At 40.9% G+C, this 20562-nt stretch overlaps 1 protein-coding gene across 2 annotated transcripts in view; it reads left to right on the top strand.

Moving 5' to 3' along the window:
* PHC1 (polyhomeotic homolog 1) overlaps window positions 1-20562 on the top strand; it is a 159935-nt gene that overhangs the window by 54006 nt on the left and 85367 nt on the right. For both annotated transcript variants that reach the window (XM_081317586.1, XM_081317585.1), the window contains exon 3: window positions 15633-15743. In XM_081317586.1, coding sequence (XP_081173712.1) covers window positions 15633-15743 — 111 coding nt within the window. The remainder of the gene's footprint in view (window positions 1-15632; window positions 15744-20562) is intronic.

Below are 20562 nucleotides of genomic sequence, written 5' to 3' on the forward strand. Positions count from 1 at the left end.
GAACACTGAACATTGTGAATTACGACCTTGCCTGATTGACAATTCTTGGATACTTGAGACAAGGAATTATTATAAAATATTGCTTTCAGGACTGAACCTATACTTTGGAATCTATTGGATTATAAAGGATACATATAAAGACCAGAAAAGTAGAGGAAACATTGATCTACTTTTACTGAAACTGGTGATACTAGAAGGTCTCCAGGAATTATGCCTCAAGAAAAAACAAACACCTTTCAGGAAGAAATATATTCTATGCTACAACTAATTCACCAAACAATTGTTGAATGCAAAGAAAACATAAAAAGAAATAATGAGACTAAAAGCAATTTAGACAATATAAATGAGCAAATCTGCAAATTAAATCTACAACTAGAAAGTTCCCAGATAATGACCACAAAGTATGAATAAATAATCCAGAAATCAGAAGATGTAACAGAGGAAATGGATTTAGAGATGGAAGAGGTAAAAGAAGGGAAATATAAATGACTATATACAAACAAAATACTGCAAGACTTAGCGATAACAATGAAAATGTAAAAAACGTTTACCCCTTAAGTCTGCAAAATATATCTGATGGCAAGGAAGAAGATTTTAAAAAATGGAATATAGAGTTGTTAGGGGCAATGTCACAACTTGGGAGATGGGGAATGAAAAGATAAATGGAAAAAGAAAGGAACTGGGAGTTGCTTAAGAAATATAAATGGGTGGAATTCCCCCCTCCCCCAAATTGTCTTCCTCATGCCAAGCAATTTTTACAAAAACAGAAAGAAAATTCCTGGGCGATCTAATTGCCCTGCCTTGGAAAGCTACTTGGCAAAGAAAGAAAGCAAGAGTCAGATTTTAAAAAGAGAAGATTTGATTTTTTAGAGGGTCATATTGCATGTTTCAATATGAAAAAGATTAAAAGAACAGATAGCTCTTAGATATAATTAGACTTTTATAATGAAAGATATGATTTAGAATTAAGATAGCATCTTTTTTTCCCTTTTTTTGATATGGGAAATATGAAGATAGGAGGATTGATATAAAAACTTTTAGCTATATAAATGTAATTAATATTGAGAAAATCATAACTGATAAAGATATTTTAAATACCAATGGGAAATCAAACCTTAACAAGAGCACGAAAAACAGGATATTGATTAAGGAATTGACATTATTGATTTACGAATTGATATTATTGTTATTTGAATGATATTAGTAAAATATGATGAAGATGCTTTTATTTAATTCTGTATACATTAATAGTATGAAAAATTGTAATGGTGTAACGATGGGAAAATGGAAAAATATGGAGAAGAAAGGAGGATCAGGGAAAAAATACTGGATTGTGTAGTGAATATTTATATTTTTTTTATTGAAAAGTTTTACAGTACATTTTAACTTTAACAATCCCCCCTCCCCCCACCCCTACCTAACCCTCCCTATCCCTCCCATCCATTCCCCCCTCCCCCCTGACTTCCCAGAGCTAAATACAGGGTATAAAAACAAAGAACAATCATAAGCATCCATATGCTAACAACAATAAACTATTAATTCTATCACCCTCTAGCTCATATAAAATGATTACAAACAATATTAATATTACATATAAAAAGAAAAGAGAACAGAAAAGGAAACTTACTCAAATGCTAAATGAAATTTCTTAGTCCCATATTTGTTCTGGATATAATCAATCCACTTTTTCCACTCCATAATATAACGTTCTTGCGAATGATCTTTCAGATAAGCCGAAATCTTTGCCATTTCCGCCAGGTCAGAGACTTTTAGAGTCCATTCTTCTATAGTCGGCAGTTCCTCCTTTTTCCAATATTGACCTATTAAAAGTCTTGCTGCTGTGATTAAGTTCAGCATCAACTTAACGTCCACAACAGTAGCTTCTGTAGTTATGCCCAACAAAAACAATTGCGGACAAAACTTTATCCTTTGCTTAAAGATCTTCTGCATGTTCCACCAAATTTTTATCCAAAAAGCCTTAACCTTTTTGCAGGTCCACCATATATGAAAATACGTTGCATCTTCGCCACCACACCTCTAGCATTTAGGCTGATAATTCGGATACATACTTGCAAGCTTTTTAGGGTCTAGATGCCATCTATAAAACATTTTATAAAAGTTCTCTCTTAGGTTTTGGGCTTGCGTGAATTTTACGTTCCTCACCCAGATCTTTTCCCACGTGTCCATTGTAATAACTTCTTGAATATTCTGAGCCCATTTTATCATACAGTCTTTAACAAGTTCTGTTTCTGAGTCAATTTCTATCAATGCAAGATATATCCGTTTGATATGTGCTGGACCCTGGTTTCTAATTTGCTTTATCAAATTTTCATCGGTCATTGAAAAACCAATTTTCTGATCTTCTTTCCACCTGGCCCGTAACTGAGTATATTGAAACCAAGTTTGAATCTCGCAAGAGATTGTACGGCTTCAAACACCAGACATTTCTTTCCAAGCTTAAAATCTCCTTATACGTAGTCACATCATGTTTGAAGCCAACATTTATGTTTTCTATTGCGTGTTTTGGGATTGCCCACAACGGCATCTTGTAGTCTAACTTATGTCTATACTTCTTCCAAACTCTCAACAATGCCTGTCTTAAAATATGCACTTTAAACACATTATCTACCTTCTTATCATACAACAAATATGCATGCCAGCCAAATAACAAGTCATGGCCCTCAAGATTTAATAATCTCCCTTGTGTCAAGTTAATCCAATCACTTATTCCTGATAACGCAGCAGCTTCATAATATAATTTAAGATTAGGCATTTTAAGACCACCTCTTTCACGAGTATCCTGCATAATCTTAAGTTTAACTCGTGGCCTTTTCCCTGCCCACACAAATTTATTGATACCCCGTTGCCATTCTTCCAAATTAGAATCTTTTTTAAGGACCGGTATCATTTGAAATAAAAATAAAAATTTAGGCAGGACGTTCATTTTCACTGCTGCAATTCTTCCCAGCAAAGACAATTGCAGTTTTTCCCAACTCTCCAATTCTTTTTGGATTTTTCCCCATAACTTTTCATAATTATTTTTATATAACTTTGCATTAGAGGGTGACAAATACACCCCCAAATATTTGACCCTTTTGACAATCTCAAATCCAGTTAGTCCTTCTAAAAGGGCCTTTTGCGGTGCTGAATATTTATATTGAAGAAGTTAGTGTTAAATATTTGAACCCAGATAACATGTTGTTTATAAGCACTAAAGACTGTAATTCTTAAGAATTAATAAATTAATTAAATTAAATTAATTAAATTAATTAAAAATTAAAAATTACACACACACATATATATAGACACGCACACACACACACACACAAACACAAAAACACACACGTGTGTGTGTGTGTATATATATATATATATATATGTTTTCTGAGGTTTTCGCAGGTGTTTGTATGTGGATCTTTAGTCATTCGGGTTTTTTCCCATGTAGAATTGAAGGTGTAAGAGCAACGTTTCGACGGAATCCCATCCGTCATCCTCAGGCTGGTGGCTTCAGCTTCCTTCTTCTGGGAGAAGCATGTGGTAGTGGCTGTTTGTTCCTCTTTTTTAAACTGCCAGAGGGGGTGTGTTCTGTGGGTGGAGGTGTGCTCTGATTGGGTGGGGGATTAGGTGTGTTCTGATTGGGTGGGAGTGTGTTTTGAATGGTGGGTGTGTTCTGATTGGGTGGGGGTGTGTTTTGAGTGGATGGGTTGGTCTCAGCTGCCAGCCTTAGACCTGAGCTGGTGAGTTGTGCTGCTTTTGTTCGGCTTCGTGTTTGTGGTGGTGCCATGTTTTTATAGTGTGTGTCAGTTTGCTTATTGTGTGGTTTGGAGGGGTTTAAAGTGGCTGATGTTGCAGCTGTAGTTAGGTTTCTGTTTTGTGGTTGTGCGTCGTTATCATTGTGGGTTTGGATTTGCTTTTTGAATGGTTGTGTGGTGGTGATGTCATGTGATGTTATCATGACTTTGGGTCTGGTATCATTCTTGGTGGTTGGGACTCGTCTGTCAATCAAGGCGGGTTTCCAAATGGCTGGTAGGCGAGAGGTATCATCTCGTTTGTTCATGCTGTGGGGGCGTTTTTCTATCTCAATGGCTTCTCTGATTATTCTGTTGTTAAAATGTTCAATTTTGGTGATAGTTTTGGTTTTTTTCAAATCAATTTCATGTCCCGTGGCTTCAAAGTGTTGGACCAGGGATGAAGTTTGTTCTCCCTTTCTGAGTGAGTTTTTGTGCTCTTCAATGCGTGCACTTATTCTTCTGTTGGTCTGTCCGATGTATGTGGTGGGGCAGGTGGTTCATGGGATTTCGTATACTCCTTGGTTTTCTAACCCAATTATGTCTTTGGGGTTTCTTAGGATGGTGGATATTTGTCTGTCTGTGTAGAATGCTGTTTTGATGTTGTGTTTTTGGAGGATCTTGCTGATTCTGTCTGTGGTCCCTTTTAAGTATGGGAGGAGGGCTTTGCCATTTTCTTGTTCTCTGTTTTGGGATTTTTTGGGTGTCTCTCTTCGGATTAAGTTGGTAATCATGTTTCTTTGGAATCCATTGGCTGTTAGTACATTAGTGAGAGTGTGTAGTTCGGTTTTTAGGTGTTGTTCGTCAGCTAGGTGTTTTGTTCTGGAGATGAGTGTCTTGGCTACGGAGTTGATCTGTGCTGGGTGGTGGTGTGAGAGTGCGTTCAGATAGCGGTTTGTGTGTGTTTTTTTATGGTAGATAGTGTGTCCTAGGGAGCCGTTGGATTTCTTGTAGACTAAGACATCAAGGAAGGGAAGTTGATTGTTAGCTTCTGTTTCCATGGTGAATTGTATTTTAGGGTGTAGGCTATTGAGGTGTGTGAGGAAGTCATCCAGTTTTTCTTTGCCGTGTGGCAAGATTACAAAGGTGTCATCTACGTATCTGAGCCAGAGTTTGGGTTTGTGGTTGGATTTTTCTAGAGCGAGGGTTTCAAAGTGTTCCATGTAGAGGTTTGCGATGACAGGTGAAAGGGGTGATCCCATGGGTGCTTCTTCCATTTGTTTGTATCTTTGTCCATTGTAGATGAAGTATGTGTTAGATAGGCAGTGGTTGGTCAGATCTAGGATGTGTTTTGGGGGGTTGTCTTTATTTAGGATAGCTGTCAAGGCTTCTTTGATTGGCACTTGGGTGAAGAGGGATACGACATTGAAGCTGACAAGTAGGTCACAGGGCTGTAAGTTTAGTTTACTTATGATCTCTATGAATTGGAATGAGTTTTGTACGTTTGAGGTGATGGAATTTGCGTAAGGCTGTAGTTGTTTGGCAAGAAATTTGGATAGATTTTGTAGAGGTGAGCCTATGGAGCTGACTATGGGTCTGAGTGGGGTTCCTTCTTTGTGTATCTTGGGCAGACCATAGAGCTTAGGACATCTGGATGATTTTTCTCTCGGAATGATTGTTTGCTGGATCTCTTCACTGATGGGGGTGGCTTTTATTTTGGATTTTGTGGTTTTTTCCAGGTAGGTGGTGGGATCTGTCTTGAGGAGTTTGTATGTGGAGTCTCGGAGTAGGTTGGATAATTTGGTATGGTAGTCAGATGAGTTCATTACCACCGTGGCGTTGCCTTTGTCTGATGGCAGAATGATTATGCTGGTGTCTTTTTTTAGGTTAAGTAGTGCTGTCTGTTCCTCTTTGGGTAAGTTGCTTTTGGGTGGTTTGCTGGTGCAGAGGATGTTGGTCACTTCGAGTCTGATTTTGTTGGCGTCGTCAGGGTTAATTTTGGTCAGGCTGGATTCGACTCCGCATATAATGGTTTCCGTGGGAATGTGTTTGGGAGCGACTGCAAAATTAAATCCTTTAGACAGGACGTTGGTTTCGGCTTTGGTGAGAATCCTATCTGAGATGTTGTGCACAGTTTGTTTCATGTGTTGCTGTGAGAGAGGAGGGGTTTGTTTCTGGCGTTCCTTTAGTCTTTGGAGTTTATTGGTGTGTGTGTCTGTTTTGTAGGCAGTCTCTGTTTCAGCTCTCCAGACAGCGATTTGTTTGAATTTGTCCCAAAGTGTGGGGTGGATCTTGTTGCTGAGTTTGAGGTGAAGTGTGAGGAGGTCTCTGTTGATTCGGTCCAGGAGGAATCTTTTTGTGTGGAGTCCATTTCTGATTAGATCCCACCACCTACCTGGAAAAAACCACAAAATCCAAAATAAAAGCCACCCCCATCAGTGAAGAGATCCAGCAAACAATCATTCCCAGAGAAAAATCATCCAGATGTCCTAAGCTCTATGGTCTGCCCAAGATACACAAAGAAGGAACCCCACTCAGACCCATAGTCAGCTCCAAAGACTCACCTCTACAAAATCTAGCCAAATTTCTTGCCAAACAACTACAGCCTTACGCAAATTCCATCACCTCACACGTACAAGATTCATTCCAATTCATAGAGATCATAAGTAAACTAAACTTACAGCCCTGTGACCTACTTGTGAGCTTCGATGTCGTATCCCTCTTCACCCAAGTGCCCATCAAAGAAGCCTTGACAGCTATCCTAAATAAAGACAACCCCCCAAAACACATCCTAGATCTGACCAACCACTGCCTATCTAACACATACTTCATCTACAATGGACAAAGATACAAACAAATGGAAGGAGCACCCATGGGATCACCCCTTTCACCTGTCATCGCAAACCTCTACATGGAACACTTTGAAACCCTCGCTCTAGAAAAATCCAACCACAAACCCAAACTCTGGCTCAGATACGTAGATGACACCTTCATAATCTGGCCACACGGCAAAGAAAAACTGGATGACTTCCTCACACACCTCAATAGCCTACACCCCAAAATGCAATTCACCATGGAAACAGAAGCTAACAATCAACTTCCCTTCCTTGATGTCTTAGTCTACAAGAAATCCAACGGCTCCCTAGGACACACTATCTACCATAAAAAAACACACACAAACCGTTATCTGAACGCACTCTCACACCACCACCCAGCACAGATCAACTCCGTAGCCAAGACACTCATCTCCGGAACAAAACACCTAGCTGACAAACAACACCAAAAAACCGAACTACACACTCTCACTAATGTACTAACAGCCAATAGATTCCAAAGAAACACGATTACCAACTTAATCCGAAGAGAGACACCCACAAAAACCCAAGACAGAGAACAAGAAAATGGCAAAGCCCTCCTCCCATACTTAAAAGGGACCACAGACAGAATCAGCAAGGTCCTCCAAAAACACAACATCAAAACAGCATTCTAAACAGACAGAAAAATATCCACCATCCTAAGAAACCCCAAGGACATAATTAGCTTACAAAACCAAGGAGTATACGAAATCCCATGCACCACCTGCCCCACCACATACATCGGACAGACCAACAGAAGAATAAGTGCACGCATTGAAGAGCACAAAAACTCACTCAGAAAAGGAGAACAAACTTCATCCCTGGTCCAACACTTTGAAGCCACGGGACATGAAATTGATTTTAAAAAAACCAAAACTATCGCCAAAATTGAACATTTTAACAACAGAATAATCAGAGAAGCCATTGAGATAGAAAAATGCCCCCACAGCATAAACGAGATGATACCTCTCGCCTACCAGCCATTTGGAAACCCGCCTTGATTGACAGACGAGTCCCAACCACCAAGAATGATAGACCCAAAGTCATGATAACACCACATGACATCACCACCACACAACCATTCAAAAAGCAAATCCGAACCCACAATGATAACGAGGCACAACCACAAAACAGAAACCTAACTACAGCTGCAACATCAGCCACTTTAAACCCCTCCAAACCACACAATAAGCAAACTGACACCCACTATAAAAACATGGCACCACCACAAACACGAAGCCGAACAAAAGCAGCACAACTCACCAGCTCAGGTCTAAGGCTGGCAGCTGAGACCAGCCCATCCACTCAAAACACACCCCCACCCAATCAGAACACATCCACCATTCAAAACACACTCCCACCCAATCAGAACACACTTACTCCCCCACCCAATCAGAGCACACCTCCAACCCGAATAACCAAAGATCCATATACATACATATATACACACACACATATATATATACACACATATACATACATACATACACACACATATATATACATATACATATACACATCACATACACACACACACATATATATATATATACTGTATATATATATATATATATATATATATATATATATATATATATATATATATATATATATATATATATATATACATATATATATATATAATTTTTGTAGGATTAGGAATAAGGTAGGGTCGGAATTGGGGTTGGGATTGAGGTTAGGATTGAGGTTGGGGTTAGGTTTTTTTAAAAAAATAACATTCTCAATATTTAGCAAACAGCATAATGTCTTGGTTCATGTATTTTTTAAAAAAATGAGTAGTTAATTATCTTAAACAATATGTTAATTAAGCACTCGATGGCCTTCTTCTTGCTAATATATACTTAAGGTTACATATCACATTCCTTTCTCTCTAACTTGTTTTTCTAGCCATTGATAAAAATTATCCCATGTTCTAAAATATACCGAGTCTTCTTTCTCTTTTATCTTTAAAGTCAATCTATCCATTTCTGCTCACTCTAAAATTTTCTTAATTAATTCTTCTTCAGTTGGTAAATTTTCAGTTTTCCAATGTTGGGCAAATACAATTCTTGCTGCAGTTAGTGCGTGTAGAATTAAATATATACAGTCTTTCTCATAATTTGCTCCTATTATTCTGGCTTAAAATCTATTTGTTTTTCAGTCTTTTTCTCCAGCCATAAAGGTATTTTTAACCAAAATCTTTTTGCTTTAGGGCAGTGGTGGTGAACCTATGGCATGTGTGCCAGAGGTGGCACTCAGAACCCTTTCTGTGGGCACTTGTGCCATTGCCCCAGCCCCACCTCCCCCTGCATCCCCCTCCTCACCAGCAGCCCCCCACAAGAGTGTCACCTCCTGACGTGGCCTGCGCAGAGCAGCGCAGCCAAGGACATGTGCTCCGTCACACATACATGATGCTGTGGGGTGCGGGCAGAGGGCATGGCCACCAAAGCGCTGCTGGGCCGGCTGGGCAATCTGCGGTGGGCCATGGAGGTGGTGGGTGGCCCTGCAGGTGGGGTGGGGGGCAGGGAGGTTCTTGGGCACTCAGTCTCTAAAAGATTCGCCATTACTGCTTTAGGGCATGATCACCAGATATGGCAATAAGTAACTGGTCTTTGTTTACATTTCTAACACTTGTTTGAATATTTTTGCTATATGCCATCTATAAAACATTTTATATGTTTCTTTATATGCCACTGCTTTCGTTAATTTAGCATTTCTTTCCCATAACTTTTGCCAGTTTTCTAATTCTATATTATATCCAAAGTTCTTTGCCCATATTATCATTGTCTTTTACTTGTTCTTCCTCCATCTTTAAGCTTAACAGATATTTATAGAGTTTCGTAATCAAACTTTTCATCTGTTTTTAACAATATCTGGTCAAATTCTGTCTGTTCTTTATAAAATCCCATTGTTTTAACATCTTTTTCATATCTTGTTTGGATTTGAATATATGGCCACCATGATGGATCAATACCTTGTTCTTGTAAATCTTGTCTGTCTTTCAATTTTCTTTCATTGTCCAAGATATATTTATAGGTCACAACTTTGTCGTAATTAATGAAATTTGGGTAAGCAAAAGTTTCCGTTCTTGAAAGCCATCCAGTATCTTAATATACATTTTAGCTTTTATTGTTTCCTATTCTAAAAGAAGTGCATTTTTTATAAAGTGGTTTTGAAAGTATCTATGTATTTTATTCTTCCCATACCACAGAGAGGCATGCCAACCAATTTGTAGGTCATGCCCCTCTAGGTATAATAGTCTTTTGTCTCCAAGCATTATCCATTCTTTAAGCCAGACATGTCAAACACAAGGCCCGGGGGCCGGATCCGGCCCGCAAAGGGGTTTCATGCGGCCCGCGAAGCCATCCTGGAAACAGTGAGGGAACGGCCCCCACTGCCTTGGCCCTGGCCCAGAGACCCTCCTTCTGCCAGAGACCCTCAGATCTGTCCCACTCCTGCCCAGGCCCCCATAGGCACCCTTGATGCGAACGATGTAGAGCTGGCCATGCCCACCCAGTAGGCCATACGCACTCTAGCCACGCCCACCCAGTAGGCCACACCCACCCAGGCCACACCCACCCGGCCCCCTGAGGGCAACCGCAATGCTGATGCGGCCCTCAATGAAATTGAGTTTGACACCCCTGCTTTAAGCCATGTTAATATAGTTGCTTGGTAGTATAACATCCAGTCTGGCAGTCCAAATCCTCCACTTTCTTTCGCTTCTTGTAATATTTTCAGTATTAATTCTAGCTTTTTTTCCTTGCCAGATAAATTTCAGTATTGTTGTATTCAGTTCATCAAAAAAGGCTTTTCCCAGTCTTACAGGAATCATTTGAAATAGAAAGAATATTTTTGGTAAGATACTCATTTTCACTATTCTCTCCAGCATTGAAAGTTACAAGTTTTTCCACTTTTCCAGATTCAATTTTGTTTTAGCAATCTTACGTAGTTATCTTCTTTTATTGTTACATATCTTGCTGTTAGATAAATTCCCACATATTTAACTTTTTTAACTATTTGAAGATTTGGTTTTTTTGCTAGTTGGTTTTTTTGTTTTTCTATTAGATTTTTTGTTAGCACTTTAATCTTTTCTGTTTATTTTCAACCCTGCCATTTCTCCAATTGTTTCTATTTATGTGCTTGTTTCAAGCGGATCTTCCAATATAAAAACCAAGTCATCTGCAAATGCTGGTAGTTTATATTTTTCATCTTTTATCTCCAGTCCTTTAATTTCTGTTTCTTGTCTGATGTTTCTATTCAGTACTTCCAGTGTTAGTATAAATAATAATGGAAATAATGGGCATCCCTGTCTTGTGTTAAAGTTTTCTGTAAAATCTCCATTTACAATTATTTTCGCTGTTTGTTTACAATAAATTGTATTAATTTCATTTATAAAGTTTTCTCCAAAATCCATTACCGCTAGTTGCAGAAACATAAATTGCCAGTTTACATTGTCAAACGCTTTCTGTGCATCAAGAAATATTAAAGCCATCTGTTTCCTTGGATGAATTTTATAGTATTCTAACATATCAAGGATTATTCTTTTTTCTTAGAAAATTGTATTAAATATACATTTAAAAACAAAAGTGGACATGATTCAACTTCCCTAGCTACAACACTACTATTAGTATTATCTTATGTTACAGAAAGAAATAACAAAAACCTAAAATACAGTCTATAACTTGACTGAGTATAACAAACTGTACATATAACATCTGTTGGTTTTTTTTTAGTAAAGTGTCATACAGTCCTCAGCATTATATTTACATATCTTTCAGTTATGTCCATTATATAGATGCTAATAAGAAATCCTGACATTATCAACCAATCAAACAATGTTCATCTCAGCAATCCTTCTTAACTCTAACCAATTGTACAAATTTTGCCAAATTTCATAATACTCCATTTTGTTCTTATTTTTGATCTCTAGGGTTAACCTGTCCATTTCAGTGCAGGATAAAATTGTATCTATTATTTCTTCTTCAGTGGGTGTTTCCTTTCTTTTCCATTTTTGGGCATATGCCAGTCTTGCTGCAGTTAAGATATGTACTAATAAGTAGAGAGATGCTTTATTGAGATTATCGTTAATAATCCCTAATAAAAAGATTTCTGGTTTTAAATCATTTTTTTGTCATAATATTTCTTCCAACCAATTTTTTATCCACTGCCAAAAAATTTTCGCCTCTGAACATTCCCACCACATATGATAGTAAGTCCCTGGAAGCCTTCTGCATTTCCTTCCAACAGATTGGTGAGATTTTTTTATCTATTTTTGCTAACCTTGTAGGGGGAAGATGCCATCTATACAACATCTTGTACAAATTCTCTATAGGAGGTGGCTAGCGTTAACCTCTTATTTTTATCCCATAGTAACTGCCAATTATCTAAGTCAATATTATAAGCAAAATTTTCACTCCAGGTTAACATTGTTTCTTTTACCTGTTCTTCTAATAAATCCTGTTCTAATAAATATTGATATATCTTTTTTATCAATTGATCTTCTGTTCCTAGAAGAATTTTATCTAATTGTGTATGCTCTAATTTTATCCCTGTTTCTTTTTTATCTTTTCTGTATCGTGACTGTATCTGTAAGTATGCCCACCATTCCAGCTCTACACCATCTTCTGATAATCTTTTTCTTGTTTTCAGGTCTCCATTTTCATCTAAGAGATCTTTATATGTAATTACACTTCCTAGATTTATAAATTTGGGGTGCATAAAAATCTCTAATATAGATAGCCAATTGGGAATTTCTATATAGTTAATTTTTTTAATTTTTATCCACACATCTAATAGTACCCTAATATGATTCTGAAAATACTGATGACCCCTATATTTTCCATACCACATTATAGCATGCCACCCAATTTGCATGTCATGGCCTTCTAAGGCTAGTAGTCTTCTATTCCTTAAATGTATCCAATCCTTTATCCATACCGCTATTGCTGCCTGATAATATTTTTTGCAATCTCCTCTTTCCTTTGCATCCTGTAATAATTTTAACTTGATTCTCGCTTTTTTACCTTGCCAGATAAATTTAGATGTAATTCTATTTAAATTTTCAAAAAAATCCTTACCTAATTTAATTGGTACACATTGGAATAAAAAGAGTAATTTGGGCAGTATATTCATCTTGATTGTCGCTATTCTTCCCATAAAAGAGAGCTGCAAGTTTTTCATTCTATCTAGGTCTACTATAATTTGGTCCATTAACTTATCATAATTTTCTCTTTTAAGTGTAGTACATCTTGCTGATAGTTGGATCCCCAAGTACTTTACTCTTTTATATGTCTGGATATCAACTTTTTCTACTAGCTCAGTTTCTTCTAAGTTGGACATATTTTTAACTAGCATTTTAGTTTTTTCTTTGTTGATTTTTAATCCTGCAACATCTCCATAATTTTCCAGCACCTGTAATAATCTTGTTCCAGATTCTAAAGGGTCTTCAAGAATGAAAACTAAATCATCCACATAAGCCTGTAATTTAAATATCTCTTTTCTGATTTCTAATCCTTTAATCATCTTATCTTTTCAGATTATTCTTGTGAGTGCTTCTAAAGAAAGAATGAATAATAAAGGAGATAGTGGACAGCCTTGTCTTGTACCTTTTGTATTTGAATGCTGTTTGTTAATTCTCCGTTTATGATTACTTTTGCCTCTTGCTTGGAATAGATTGCTTTAAACATATTTATAAATTTTTCTCCAAATTCCATCTGTTTGAGTTGAGTCAACATTAAATTCCATTTGACATTATCAAACGCTTTCTGAGCATCAACAAAAATTAATGCCCCTTGTTTTTCGCTAAGATGTCTAGTATGATCCTGACGTTATGTCTAATTTGTCTTTTAGGAAAGAAGCCATTTTGGTCAGTATGAATAAATTCCGCTAAATATTTTTTAAATCTTTCTGCCATTATAGTCATGAAAATCTTGTAATCCGTGTTCAGTAAAGAAATGGGTCTATAATTTTTAATACAGGTCAAATCAGAGTTTTCTTTAGGGATTAGTGAGATGATTGCTTCTTTCCATGAGTTTGGAATTTTTGCTGTGTTTAGTACCTCATTAAATAAATCCAACAGAGTTGGGACCAAAAGTTCTTGGAGATTTTTATATATTTCGGACGGTAGTCCATCAGGGCCAGGTGTTTTATTACTTTTTTTGTTTTTTAATAGCTTCCATAATTTCCTGGACTGTTATATCTTTATTTAATATATTTGGAAATTCTACTGAAACCTTCAGTAGGTCTGCTTTCATAAGATATTGTGATATTCTTTCCTCAGTGATCATTTCCTCCTCTTTATAAAGATTTTTAGAGAATTCATACGTCACCCATTTTTTCCCCATCATTTTCATTTACTATCTCCCCTGCTTGATTATGAAATTTACTAATCCATCTATTATCTTTTTGTTTTTTCAATCTATAGGCCAGCCATCTCCCAGGTTTATTTGCCTGTGCAAAAAATTTTTGTCTAATGCTTTTTATTGTGCCATTTCTCCCTTTTCTATAATATTCAATTTATGCTTATTTAAATCCAACTGTTGTTTTAAATCTCTACATTGTGGGGTTTTTTGTAGTTCTAATTCTAATTTTTTATGTTCATCCTCTAAACTTTTTCGATATTGCCTTTTCTTTTTATATTCATTGGCCATATACGCAATTGCAGTTCCTCTCATAACTGCTTTGGCCGTATCCCATATACCACCCTTCTCCCGAAGGACTCAGGGCGGTGTACAGGGCAATAAATATAAAAAACTGAATATAAAAGTTAAAATACAATTAAATATAATGCCCAAATTTAAAATTTAAAACAATAATTAAGAACATGTTTAAAACCCCAACCCTAACCCATCAGACCAGGTCAGATTGCTCAAATAAATGCGTTTTTAGATCGCGCCGGCAGGAGCGAAGGTCGGGGGCCATCCGGAGCTCAACCGGCAAGCGGTTCCACAGGTCTGGCGCGCCCACAGAGAACGCCCTCCCCCTGGGGGCCACCAATCAGCATTCTTTGACCGGAGGCACCCTGAGGAGGCCCTCTCTGTGGGAGCGCACTGGGCGGAGGGAAGTTGACGCCGGCCGCAAATGCTCCCCAAGGTATTCCGGACCCATACCATGTAGGGCTTTGTAAGTCATTACCAACACCTTGAATTTCACCCGGAGGGCAACCGGCAGCCAATGCAGCTCACGGAGCAAAGGTGTAACATGGGAGTATTGGGAAACTCCCAGTACAACTCGCGCGGCTGCATTCTGCACCAGTTGAAGCCTCCAAGTGGACTTCAAGGGCAGCCCCATGTAGAGAGCATTACAGTAGTCTAGATGAGAGGTCACGAGCGCATGAGTGACTGTACGCAAGGCATCCCGGCCCAGATAGGGTCGCAACTGGCGCACCAGGCGAACCTAGGCGAAGGCCCCCCTAGTCACAGCTCCAATATGCTCTTCTAAAGAGAGCTGTGAATCTAGAAGGACCCCCAAGTTGCGCGTCCTATCTACGGGGGTTAATAGCTCACCCGCCATGGCCAGAGATGGAATAATCGGAATTTCCCAGGATGCCAGCACGAACAGCCACTCAGTCTTGTCAGGGTTGAGCCGAAGCCTGTTCCTCCCCATCCAGACCTGGACCGCCTCCAGGCAACGGGACATCACGTCGAGGGCATCACTGGGGTGGTTTGGGTTTGAAATGAAAAGCTGGGTATCATCAGCATACTGATGATACCCAACTCCAAAGCCGCGAATGATCTCACTCAGAGGTTTCATATAGATGTTGAACAGGAGAGGCGAGAGGACCGACCCCTGAGGAACTCCACAAACGAGAGGCCTCAAGGTTGATCTCTGTCCCCCTGCCAACACCGACTGCGAACGTCCCAGTTGCCGTGACATTACCAGAAACTCCCTGTGACATCACCAGAAGCTCCTACAAATTATTTAAGATCCCTAGAATATGTCCAAAGTGCCCTCCTGAGAATTACTTTCAGTTTAAAGTTTAAAAGAACCACTATTGTGGATTATATGTAGTTGTTCCATGTACTTATTTTGGATTTCTTCTTCAATGCAGGCCCTTCAAGCACTACAGCGACAACCCAATGCAGCCCAATACTTTCATCAATTTATGCTTCAACAACAGCTCAACAGTGCTCAACTTCACAGCCTGGCTGCAGTCCAGCAGGTGAGAAGTCAAGACATGCTAGCTAAAAAATTCTGTTTGGAAAGAGAGAACTCCAGGACTGGAACTTCTGAGTTCCCCTAGTCTCCATCTTTTTGGGGACGCGGTGGCTCAGTGGGTTAGGACGCTGAGCTTGTCGATCAGAAGGTCGGCAGTTTGGCGGGTCAAATCCCGAGTGCTGCGTAGCAGAGTGAGCGCCTGTTACTCGTCCCAGCTTCTGCCAACCTAGCAGTTCGAAAGCACATAAAAGTGCAAGTAGAAAAATAGGGACCACTATGGTGGGAAGGTAACAGCGTTCCGTGCGCCTTTGGCGTCTAGTCATGCCAGCCACATGACCACGGAGACGTCCTCGGACAAGCGCTGGCTCTTCGGCTTTGAAACGGAGATGAGCACCGGCCCCTAGAGTCGGAAACGACTAGCACGCATGTGCGGGGGAACCTTTACCTTTACCTTTACCATCTTTTTATCATGCTTTTCAGCATCTGCTTGAATTGGGAGAATTGATTTTGAAGATATTAATATGCAGGTGCTACTCAGTTCTCTCTTTACATTAATCTCATAAATGCTATGGAACTTCTGAGTCAATGTTTGGAGATAGTTTTCACCAATATTACATTAGAAGAATAAGAGTTTCTCAGAATAGGAATGCCAATTTGGTCAATAGCCAGTTGCTACCAAATTCCAAACTTGAGGAATAAAAAGCAAGATGTCCAGTAAGCTTTGAGAAAAGTTGGAAAAAAGCAGCACAAGATATAAATTGCAGTGGCTTTTAGAAAGAGCTGAAATTCTTAAGTTGACACAGGGCATTCAGACAATAAAGATTCTTAAATGTGTTGAGTGTCTATATAGCTGCTTTTGAGTTTGCGCCATGTTATCCACTGTCCACATGAGAGTGCAGCTTGTCTTGTAACCCATTGGAATTTAAAAGTTTTTCCTGCCTCTCCTATAGCTTAATAGATAAGTAGCTTGACCTTTCTCCAGCTTGGAATTAGGTGGCAATTGGTTCTTGACATAATGAGCACTACTGAGGGCAAAGAAATCGTGGTTGAATTGAAAAACGGAAAATATTTTGATTGCAGAACTGCTGTCTTAGGGGCTGTGGCTTTTTAAAGAATGTGTGTGCAGCTTAGCTTTCCATAGATTTACTGCTAACAAGCAGTGGTTGATTAAAAATAGTTAGGGACTATTTGACATACCTTTCATATTAGATAGATAGATAGATAGATAGATAGATAGATAGATAGATAGATAGATAGATAGATAGATAACCTTTTTGTCATTTTTACTGTAGGCACAATGGCACTCATTAAAAATGAAATTTAGTTGCTTGCTGTCAAAGTGTACACATACACAACACACATTTAAACGTACTATATACAGTATACGTATAGACCTACAACAGGGGTTGGCAACCTGAAACAGCAAAAGAGCCACTCGGAACCGGTTTCGTCACAAAAAAAAATCTGGGAGCTGCAAAATGTGTGCATACATGTGCATGCACAGATCAACAGGCTTGATTGAAGAGTGGAGCCTAAGGCAAGACGTGCACCAGCCCTGCCCCCGTCCACCTCTGGTATGGACGGCTCTGCTGTCCTGGCTTTTCCTCCCCTCAGAAAAGACTGCTCTCCCCCCGCCCTGCGCTCTCTCTCTCTCTCTCTCTGGGACGTTCTTCTTTCCACCTTTTGGCGTGAAGGTTCCAAGGAAGCTGAGGAAGAGGCTGACGGGGAGAAGGAGCTGCTGTGGCAAATCTTCTGAGGCCTTGTGAAAGAGAGAGGCGGTGGTGGGATTAAAATAAAATGGGTGGGGGTTGAGGAAATCCAGCAGAAGGCTACATCAGAGGAGGAGCAAGAAAGGCAAGATTGGGGAGAGGAAGAAAGCTTTCGGGGCTTGCCCAGCTGCTCCCCACTCTCAGAAGCTGCTGCTCCCCACTCTCAGAAATTGCCATGGCAGGAGTGGAAAGAAGCGGGGGAACGCCTCTCCCCAGTCTACCAAGCAAATGTTGAATGCAGCGGCTAGCAGGCTGTTCTGTACCAGCCTGCTACCGGCCCTGCAGAAAAGGCAGGGACAACCCCTTTTACAAGAAGGCAAGAGGCTGGAATTACGCCTGCCAAATTTATTGCTACAAAAACAAAACAGAACAAGACAAACCGAGAAACAGGAGCTTTAAGAAACAGGAACTATCCAAGCCGTTGCCTTCAGCAAACCAGCCCTCCCAGACATTCCCCTTATATAGAGTTCAGGGCGTGGCTTCTCTCTGCCTCCTTCCGAGGAGCCCCATTGCCTTCCTCTGTTTACTCCTAATTGACTGCCTCCTGTGTCGGGCGTCCTTGAACAGGGCCAGCTGTGGGTCATCTTCATCCACGCTGTCAGGCTTACACAGCTGGGTCTCCGTGGTGATCAAGTGGAAGGGGCCTGGCTGAGGGCTCTCATCAGCAAGATCTTCAACCCCCTCAGCAAGGTCTTCAACACCCCCCTCCTCCTCTGAGTCGTCCGACCCAACTGCCGAACCCACAGGCTGACCCTGAATCACAACACAGGCAGGGACCACGAGGAGTAGCCAGGATTGAAGGAGCAGAAGTCAACATTGCCAAAGAGGAGGAAGGAAAGCAAAAGTGGGGATCTTTAAATAGTCACACCCATTTTCCCCCTTTTTATCCTATTTTTTGCAATGACCGGTTGCAGATATGCACATGTGTATGCTTGTCAGGTTTGAAAGCCTCCATTTAAGTTTGTGCGTGTGCACAGAAACAGGCTGACTCCTTGTCTCCTGCCCTTGCTGCCTCTCTTGTCTCTCTCTGCCACTTAAAGCCATCCTGCACTTAAAGCCAGACCCACTCCTTCTTTTCCCCATTTTCTCTCTCTCTCTTTCTATGTTTGTGTATGTGTGAGAGAGAGAGAGAGAGAGACCAAGTCCATTGGTTTACCAGCAAGCCACCGCCGCCGCCTCCTCGTCTCCTGCCCTTGCTGCCTCTCCTGTGGAGACACATTTGCGTCTCTCTGTGTCTCTCTGTGCCACTCAAAGCCATCCTGCAGCGGTTTCAATCGGCCCCTTCATTGCCAAGGATCCCCATGGAAGTCAATGGAGGTCTGCGGCGCCTCGAAAGGCCAGCTGCGGCACCTCCAGGTCTGTTGGCTTTACCAACAAGCCACTGCCTCCTGCAGGTCTGCACCGCTTTCTTTCACTCTGAACTGCGGCCTGCAAGGATTCCTCTCCCAACAGCTGCCACACCGGTTCATCCCTTGCCCTGTTGGTGCTGCAAGCTGTGGGGACGCTTTGCCCCGGCGGCATCGCTGGCCCGCCTCCGCTGGCTTCTCTGTGCTCCAGCTGTGCCGACAATGTCAGAACTGCGCCGAGCTGCTCGTTGACTCTGGCGGCATCCCAGAGGTGACCCGGCCTCGGCCGATGGGCCACCTGGCTTCCTGGCAGTACATCCCACAGGGGAGGTCTGCTAGGGAGGTGGCGGTCTGGTGTTGTTTCCCCCCGTGTGTGTGTGTGTGTGTGTCTGTGTCTGTGTGTGTGTGTGTGTGTCAGACCCGCGGGAATGGCTGGTAGAGGCAGTGGCAGTCCGGCATTACCATTTCTCTGTGTGTCAAGCCCTGTGGGCCAGACACACAGGAGGGGGGAATGCCGGACCGCTTCTTCCTTACCAGCCGTTCCGTGCGGGTCTCACACACACACACACACACACACACAAAACAATCACACACGCATAAGGGGGGGAAACAATGCCGGACTGCAAGCCTCCGCTGCCCCCTTCGTTCGGGCCAGGCTGCGGAGAGAAGGGGCGGCGGAGGCTTGCAGAGCTGCTCCCTTCGTCTCCTTGTCGTTCGGGCCAGGCTGCTGAGAAAAGGAGGCGGCAGATGTTTGTAGAGCTGCAAGCCTCCGCCGCCCCCTTTGTTCAGGTCCAGGCAGCTGAGAGAAGGGGGCAGCGGAGGCTTGCAGAGCTGCAACCCTCCACCGCCCCCTTCGTTCAGGCCAGGCTGCGGAGAGAAAGGGGTGGCGGAGGCTTGCAGAGCTGCTGCCTTCAGCTCCTCTTCATTTGGGCTAGGCATCAGAGAGAAGGGGTGGCAGAGGCTTTACAGACCTGCAAGCCTCCGCCGCCCCTTCGTTCGGGCCAGGCAGCAGAGAGAAGGGGGCGGCGGAGGCTGGCGGATCCCCATACGGGGGGACGCCTCCAGGTCCCTGCACAAACGGCGACAGGGGAGGTGCGTCAATGGCTTGGACTTGTTGCCAAGGTCAGCAGGCCTGGCAGGCACTGCAGGGGAATCTCTTGTAAGATCCGCTGCCCACGGTGTCAAGGTATAAATCACCTTAGTAGAGGGCGAAGGACTGTGCTTCAGAGGATGCATGATGTGCATAAAGGAAGGAAATAAAACACGACGCATAATCTTACTAAATACCTTTTAATTTATATATATATATGTATATATATATATATATATATATATATATATATATATATATATATATATATATATATACGTATATGTATATATATACATACATACATATACATATACATACATACATACATACATACATATATATATATATATATATATATATATATATATATATATATATATATATATATATATATATATATATATGTGTATGTATGTATAAAAGAGAGCTAGCTGACTACATCCTAACATAACAGACAGTAACAGCAAAGTGAAAGAAAGTAAAGAATAACTGTGAGAAACTTTTTCTAGACATGCGCACAAAACAGTCTGAAACCATAACATAGCTGGTCATATGGGATTCACTATGGTTACCAGATAAGCTATCACCACAGGTGTAGAGAGCAGGGGAAATGTA

This window comes from Vipera berus (assembly GCF_964194415.1).
Source record: "Vipera berus genome assembly, chromosome: 2".
NCBI lineage: Eukaryota > Metazoa > Chordata > Lepidosauria > Squamata > Viperidae > Vipera > Vipera berus.